This window comes from Branchiostoma belcheri, unplaced genomic scaffold (assembly GCF_001625305.1).
Source record: "Branchiostoma belcheri isolate BF01 breed outbred unplaced genomic scaffold, Haploidv18h27 scaffold34, whole genome shotgun sequence".
NCBI lineage: Eukaryota > Metazoa > Chordata > Leptocardii > Amphioxiformes > Branchiostomatidae > Branchiostoma > Branchiostoma belcheri.
In genome coordinates, this window is record NW_017803954.1 from 428603 (window position 1) to 437108 (window position 8506).

At 42.0% G+C, this 8506-nt stretch overlaps 2 protein-coding genes across 2 annotated transcripts in view; one reads left to right on the forward strand and one right to left on the reverse strand.

The window, feature by feature from the left end:
- LOC109475557 overlaps positions 1-4377 on the reverse strand; it is an 8834-nt gene extending 4457 nt beyond the window's left edge. The window contains exons 1-3 of the mRNA XM_019776226.1: positions 4192-4377; positions 2340-2558; positions 263-363 (exon numbers count right to left, since the gene is read on the reverse strand). Of these exons, the coding sequence (XP_019631785.1) occupies positions 263-363; positions 2340-2558; positions 4192-4226 (355 nt within the window). The 5' untranslated portion in view covers positions 4227-4377. The remainder of the gene's footprint in view (positions 1-262; positions 364-2339; positions 2559-4191) is intronic.
- Positions 1-8506, forward strand: part of LOC109475554 — a 154844-nt gene that overhangs the window by 12532 nt on the left and 133806 nt on the right. The window lies entirely within an intron of this gene.

The window sequence follows — 8506 nt, forward strand, 5'->3', positions numbered from 1 at the left end:
GCTGTCAACTTACTCTAGACAAGCAGTAAGACAAACCATTGGCACACAGCCACTCAAAATAATACTGAGAAGTAAAAATTGAACCTAAACGGAACATCGCAATCTCTGCCCAAGTTTGTTTTGCCCTTGGTGCTGAAATGTATTCGCATTATCAGCATACTAGTACACTCTCAGCCATGAGGCAGTCAACATTCTAATTTACAGGTGGTTTCATAACCTGTAATTTCTTGATGGACTCTATGCTTGTTGCTTTCCAACATACCTGGGCTCCAGCCCTGCATTCCCATCATTTCATCAGAGCCTTGGAATAGCAACTGTATGCATCTGAATCCTGATGTGATGCATGCTTTCCTCAGGACAAGACTAGGGAAAAAAAAGAAAATCCATTTGTGGGGTTATCTGTATTACATAATGTGTATATTCATGGTTATGCGTGGATAAAAACTGCCTGGCCATGAATAAAATAGCTCCTTCAGTTTGTTTGTTTGTTTGTTTGTTTGTTTAAAAAAAACTGTAGTCACAAGATGATAATTTGATTTTAAGACTAAAACAGACTGGGATAATTCAGAAATATTCACATCTAGTGTAAAAGTAAATTGCAGACTACCTAGGACTAGGTCTAGGAGCTAGGATTGGAAGATTCTCTAAGACCCGGTTTACACGACGACAAAAACCTGGCGTACGATAATGGCGTACGCACGCGATCGTACGTCCGTTTCGGTTTACACGGAGCGGGACGGACAGCGCCGGGACTCCCGCAGCGCTCCACACTATCGTGACCCCATTTGACCCGCCGCGAGCTTTGACATAGCGCTATTTTCAAAATGGCGGGAGAACAGGCTCTTTTTCTGTTCTTCATGCGTCAGATGTTGCTATTCTTCTTTTCGCGGATGTACTTGCGTCGCCGGGCATTGCAATCATTCAAGCTCAAGGCGGGATCGATCGGTCAGTGTGGGAACGTGACAGTTAGAGCTATTGCGCACTTCTGCCATGGTCAGTTGCGGCAGTCGCGAGCAAACAGGCTCAGCAAAACAACAAACAAATCAAATACGATAAAAAAACAAAAGGAAAACCGAAACGGATCAGAGAAAACAGAGTAAAGATCAGTAACACGGCATGGGTTTTCACAGGCGCGGGAAGAAGAATGGAATTTGCATATGACCCCTGACCTCCTGCAACAGGGAAGTGCTTGCGAACGCCGTTCGTACGATCAGTCGCGTTTACACGAGGCGGGGAGGCATCCTGACTCCCCGCTGGGCGATCGTACACGATCGTACGCCTGCCTTCGAGGTGGCGTACGCAAATTGCGTACGATAGGTGCGTACGATAGGTGGGGCCGGTTTACACGCTGGAAAAAATGGTCGTACGCAATTGTCGTACGATCGCGTGCGTACGCCATTATCGTACGCCAGGTTTTTGTCGTCGTGTAAACCAGGTCTAAATCAGATCCCACCTTTCACAGTCTTTCAATGGCTACCTTGTGGTGTGTGAACCATATAATTGATCTGGACTGGGCCTGACTTCCCCCTGCAAACCCTTTCCCTTGACACTACTGTTTTTCTGACCTCCAAATTTCATGCCACATAGCAGTGGGGTTCCCAACAGACCCAAATTTAGCAAGGAATCATCTGTGGTGCCAGCCCAGCCAGTGGGAGTGAAACCAAACAGGCAATTTCTTGGCCAAGCTAACTAGAGCTGGCTTTTACCTCATGCCTTTGAACTTGAAAGGCAGCATGAGAACTTGCAGCTTCTAACTTAACCTCCTGGGAAGAGTGACGTACCAGGATAGGCTGGAGTAAGGCCAAACTATGGAACGTGCTTTAAAACTAAGGATTTTCAGTTACCAAAGTTCTGGGGTTCACTGGCAGTAGGTTTGTACCAAATACGTTACAAGGCTACTGTCCAAGCAGCCCTTTCAGTGGCAAAGTCAAAAGAACAACACAACAGATAAGGGTCATATTATTTTATTTTCTTCATTTTTTACCTAAAAATTTAGCTAGAGGTGAAGATGAAAAAAAGGGTTGGGAGGAAATTATTGGCTTCCTGGTTCAGTAGGTTCAGCATTTTTTTAATTCCTAAAACCAACAAATTGCATTAATTTGGCCTAATTGATTGATATAATCATCAGTTTACAATGGTGCTGTATAATCTTATACACCTTCTCTGATGGGAACTCTAATATCAATATCTACCGCAAAAACTGTAAACATCAACTATTCTATACAAGTAACTAAAAAAGTGTATTGAATTTGTAAGCAATGTACTGCTTTCAGCAGGCCTGTGGTTATTCCTGGGGTGTTGAGGTAAGTCTTTTAATCTTTTGTTCTAGAATGACCTACTTGGGCAGGAATGTTTTGGAGGAGTGCCAGGTCCTGCTGCTGTCTGCTGCCTGCCAATATGAGATGGTGTTGTTGTCACTGCGCCAAGTCTGGCTGGATGGGAAAAGGGAGTAAGGGGCCAAGTTGTTGTGGCTGACTGAATCCAGGTGTGGAGATCCCATGGGCCAAAGCAAGCCCATTTCTTGCTCTTCATTGTTGAGTTGTGATTGGAGGATGAATCTAAAAAAAAGAAAAGGGGGAACAGTGGGATTCAACTCAAGTGCCATCAACTGACCTGTCTAACAGGTCCGGATCTTTTAACCTAGCAGTTGGTGAATTGGGTTCTCGAGCTGTAGCCTGGGTACCATCCTACTTGTATACCGGGGCTCCCACACTCGCTTCCCTTAGGGAAGTGTGGGAGCCCCGGTATACAAGTAGGATGGTACCCAGGCTACTCGAGCTGGGCCTGTGGGTTGATTCCTGAGAGTGAGGGGTTTTCGTGTTTCTACTTGCCCCTAGTTGTTTCACACATGCAAGAGGTTGTGCATGCTTTAATATGATGAACACAATTATTTCAGTGTCTAAGGTACATGTATATATGAACAAGTGAATCAGCAAGGATCATGATTTCGATACAAAACAAAGTACCTTAAATTAAAAGTTAATACACATATATACAGATACTATTGTACTAGTGTACACAAGCTCTTTGTCCGGCACTCAGAGAGGTGGCAGAATATCGCGAAGCTGGCAAAAAAAGTCAGGCTACTATTGACAGTATTGTCATGTTCCAGAAATTGCATTTCAGGGTGACTAGGAATATTAAATGAAGTGCATGTATGTATAAAACCCTACTGTTCAGTGAAAGGAAATAAGACAACATAAAAACTATTCTTTCAAATAAATGTTCAGTTGGTGCAAATTCCTTTGAAAAGTTACATGGATCTCTTTCTAAACAATCATGCCAAGCATTCCTGGTACCTGGACTGGAGTAAGAAAATCAAAATTGGAAGGCCTGAAAGACCCTATCACACCCTCAAGCTGTATGTGTGTTATTAATTAAAGAGGGGCTACAATTTATCCAGTGTCAGAAATATCAATGACAGCTGTTGGTGGAATATGCTTTGTGGGTTTTGTGTTTCCTGTTTTCTACCCACAGGAAGGCTGGAAGGTCTTGTGAGGTCAGGAAGAAATTTACCTCTAGTAACTCCTGAAATTTGCTTATGGGGGAGGGGAGAGGGTGAGTTACTATAGTATTTACTTTATGTAAGTGATGAAGCCCAATGTTGGATACAGGTCTAGAACTCCCTAGTTGTCCAGCTCCCATGACCAGTACAGCTACATTTATGTAGTAGATTTTAGTAATGTGAAATGACTACTTACAACAAATGTGCTGTTCACTATCCATGGAGGTATGAATTCAACCTTTTTTCATACCTCCATGCAGTATCCTAAATCTGCCATCAACCTGATTGAATGTCTTATTGTGATTGTGTTTTCTTGAATGAAGAATGACGAAATGGATGAAAGTTAAAAGTTAACCATAGGAAATAGCCACTTGACACTATATCTAGGACTGTGAGTCACAATGACTCCACAAGTGTTACCCAAGCTGCAAGGCTTGCAAATCAAAGAGTAAAACCAAGGATGTTCCATCAGATAAATCAGATATCAAAATTGTCAATTAGTGTTGATCTTTTATGCCTTCTCCCATACATGCCATTTGATAACCCACATTGCCTAATCTACCAAGTGTAGCAATCTACCTCCATAGGTTTACTACCGGGTAGCAAATATCGGTAAAACACATATTTTCACCAAAATATATGTAACTTTACATCCTACCTGTCATTCCTTTGAAAAATAAACTCACTCTTGTCTCTCCAGGGAAAGATGCTTGAGTAACATATCAGAATCTATCCCTGCAGTTATTGTTGTTTTTTCAAGTCTTGCACTTGACAAGTTCCAAGCAGTGTCGACATTACATTACATTAGGTGTGAACTTTCCCAAGCAGTATGAAATCTGAGCTACAAGACATGGCATTGGTACAGCCTGAAGTTAAATATTTCCATCTGTGTCTCATCATGCAGGAAGGAAGGGGATGTCAGGGGTCATGGAGGTGTATCCATGTATCTGTCATGTGGAACAGAGGGGCCTTGTTGTGTGTGGATGTCACCAAGCAGGGTGCCACAATCAGAGCCAGATGGCAGGTATGTTGGTCCTGACTGTATGCAGGGGGAAACAAGGAAAAGAAAGAAATAGCTTTCTAAATGTGCTAAAACATCAACAATGTCAACATTGAAGGTAAATCCAGTGCACGGTGGTAAAATCTGGGCTGAAAAGTTCCCACATGTCATAGAACCCGAACTGTGTTCGATCGTGTTCGATCTGGGGAATTCGAATCGAACCCGCGTTCTATTTCGGGGTCACCTGCGGTCATTTACTAAGCCTTTCTACCTCCGTGCATTGCAACAGATGAAAAACAACACTTTTCTATAGATACAAACAGTTTCCTGGACAGTACATGTCCGCTATTATTTTTGGTGGACATGTAACATGTAGCGAAGCTACTGTCGTATCCTTGAGTGACCTTGAATACTGTAATGATTCTTTACGCCAGTATGAATAACACAATGCACACTTCCTGGCGATATGACATGTCTCCAAAACTCGTTCAAACCTGGAAACATGGAGCGTCAAACATACCCCATTTACGGCTCAAAATGACTGTAACGGTTGTCCCGAAAATCGTGTTTTAGGGATTTTTGAAAAATGGCCTCAATTTTGAGTTATGGGTAATTTAGTGAGAAAAATGTCAAAAAATGCCATTTTTTCACCAATATGTCGACAAAAACTAGACTTAAAATCAGAAATTAAAAAATCCCTAAAACACGATTTTTTGTCTTATTCCTAGTCTGCGAAAAATATAAAAATCGGGGATCTGGGGTAATATACGTAGCCAGGTTTGAACGATGTTTGCCTAAAAACGTGACATGACTTGTGCTCGGAAACCCGAAAATAATCGTCTTTCTGAGCGAAATTTTTAAAAATCATTGATTTAACATAAAAAGCTAACATTTAAAGGATGTTAAGACGATAATTTCATTTTAATTTGACGAAATTTACCCCTAAATATTATTTGTGTATTTTCAAATATTTTACGGGTAGTCCAAAACAGGCCAAAATAGCGTGTTGTAACCCGATACCTTTTAGAACGCGCATAGCAATGGGAAAGAATGCCGTAGTGACAGACCGCCGTGGTGTTTCGCCTCCAAATCGATGTCACAAGTGACGAAAGAGGAAAGAAAAGAATAGGAATAGGATAACAGCAGATAAACTATGGGGAATCCAGATCAGAATGGCATAAAATAATAGAGATCTAGATGGAGAGGATATCTGAGGAGGGAACTCTTTTCAAGCTGTCTTCCAACCATCCAAAGCTACTCTCTTATCCAATTATGATGTTGGATGGGTAGCTGTTAGTACAAAGCAGGGTGAGAAGAAAGTAATTATTTCTCCATCCATTCATGGAGTACCCACCCCATCCTTCATGAGGCAAATTTCACAACTATATGATTGTCTAATTTTAGGGACAAAAATAGAAGCACTGATTGGTTGTTTTTTAAAGCTGTTTATCTCTTGAGGGATTGTCATCAAGTGGATCTTTGATGAAAAATTCAATATCAGCATCACTTGGGCTGAAGTATGTAAGATACATATTCATAACTCAATAAAGCAGGCCTGCTAAGCACACTTTTATATGGCCATAAGTAATAGATGAAGCAGAGTTAATCACAAGCTGCTAGACGTAATTTTGCAAATTGGGGAATGATTCCCAGGTAAACGGGCATGAAGCGCCAGTTTGCCAAATTATTTCTGCTATTTGGCAGGAAGATTTTGTGTATAATACACAAGTGAGAAACTAGGCCAAGGATGGGGTAATTGATAGTCTGATTGACAGGATGAAATCATTATCCTGGGCCTCTTTGGGGTGTTTTAGATTCCTGATTAGATACACTGGAAGTGTTAGTTTCACAGTGACAGATTTAATCCTGATAGCATACTGTAAATCATGAAATATTTTCACTGCTTTTATGTTTGCAGTTTTCATAATGTTCGCTCACCACTAATCCATCACACCAGGAACAAATGTTCCATGGCATATTTATTACAGTTGTTTTGATTTTTACAAAATCAGAAATGGTGGATAGGGTAGCTCTTCAAGCTGTACATCTAAAGAGAGAGAGAGGGTCCTCAACAAAAGCTAAATTAAATTTGGCATGAAAATCCATGTACTGCGATATCACCCATCCAGTTGCCTGGCAAGCTGCAATATAATGTAAGGGGAGTAAGGGTAAAGGGAGGAGGCTTCATACGTGGTATATGTAGGCTTTGCCAGGCTATGTATGGCTAATAGTAATATAGTAATAGTATAATTGCATATGTGACTAGCCTGGGTTGTACAATGTACACTGTTACCGGGGCCCACACAGGCCAGCTACTTGGCAAATATTATGGACTGGCTACCCATTTGTTTTGAAGATCAATATAAACATTCAAGTCTACTACACATAACAGAAACCACCTCAGGGTCTCTAACAGAAACTTGAGGGTCTATAGGCCTTTTCTGAGCCAGTAGACAGGGCTTTATCCAGCAACCATTTTTCTGTCAATTGTAGGAACTTCTGTGGCGTGTGACAGAAAACTTTTTGATGATGGACAAAGTTGACGAAAATCTTGGGTAAAAATTTAAAAACATCTTAAAAACTACCAAAAGCCCTATCAAAATGTGGGAAATTGCATTTTTAAAGACTTTAAAATACAAAATTTCCCCCTCGACCTCCCCTAGTTGGCAAACACTCCCCACGCCCGATCATGAACCTGGGCTGATGGAAAAAAATTCTGAGCTGGCTAAAGCCCTGCGAGTAGGTCATTTTAACTTCAACTGCTTATACATAGTATTCATTTGTCCATATGATATTTACTGAACTTTGCTACAGCCATAAAGCCAGAGTCCTGGCAACCCCTAGAAGACCCTCAGGCCCTGTTGAATGGCTGTGCTCCACTTCCTACAGGTCCTGTAAGGGACTGTACGATATTTACCGGGGAGGGGGGGCCGGTCGTCCGGGGGTAGCGTAAAAAATTTTTTCCTAGGCCCTCCCCCCAGGTCAAAAAAATTTCCTAGGCCCTCCCCCGGCTCAAAAAATTTTCCTAGGCCCTCCCCCCGGCGTGAATCATAGAGAGTGAAATTTCGTAAGGGGAGGACGAGATTTTGATTGAAAATTTACCCCGCATGAAGCGCCGAAGGCGCGAGCCATCGCGCCGCAGGCGCCACTAGAGCCCGAGTAGGCCCGGCGTTTTGGGGGGGGGGCATGTCCCCCCCGGAAAAATTTTGAATTTCAACCCATGTTTTGCATGTTGAGGGGCAAATTTGGCAGCACAAATTTCGCTGGTACATCGAGCTATAAATTTAAAGTCAGTTATTAAACGTTATGGTCAGTCAGTGTAATCGAGCCTACCTTTCGTCCACGAACTTCTTCCGCGTCAATTTTATTACAAACAGGGAAACAATATTGCCAACTTACGTGTTGTTTTCAATTAACTTTGGAGGGACATAGATATAAATGTTTAAATAGTCCTTGGTTTAAGAAAAATACCAAATAAATCCGTCGACATCCGACATCCACGCCGAGAAGTTCGAGCGAGTTGCGAGGCGGGACCAGCGGGACCATTGCCGACGCACGCACGCACACCTCTGGGAAGGGTGCGTTGAACGGCGAAAATTAATTTTCAAAATCTTCAGACAAGCCTTCCCTACATTTTGGATCGGTATCGTTTCGATTGACGCGATTGACGCGATTTTAATCCATGTAATTTGGCTGTGTAGTCCAGTTTCGCCGATTCTGGCGAAAATGCAAGATTTTGAAGGGGACTGTGGGAGATTTGGGCGAATACATTATAATAATAGGGATGGATATTATTGGAACGTAAAATTCTGCCAATTCCAATGACTGGAAAATCGCTACGATATGTATGGGACAGACGTTTAATCATGTTTTGAAAGTGTATAAAAACGTTGTAGAGTTAAAGGGATCTTGGAAAATTTTTACCTAAGGCCCTCCCCAAATTAAAATATTTTTCCTAGGTCCTCCCCGGCTCAAAATTTTTCCTAGGCCTCCCCCTCACG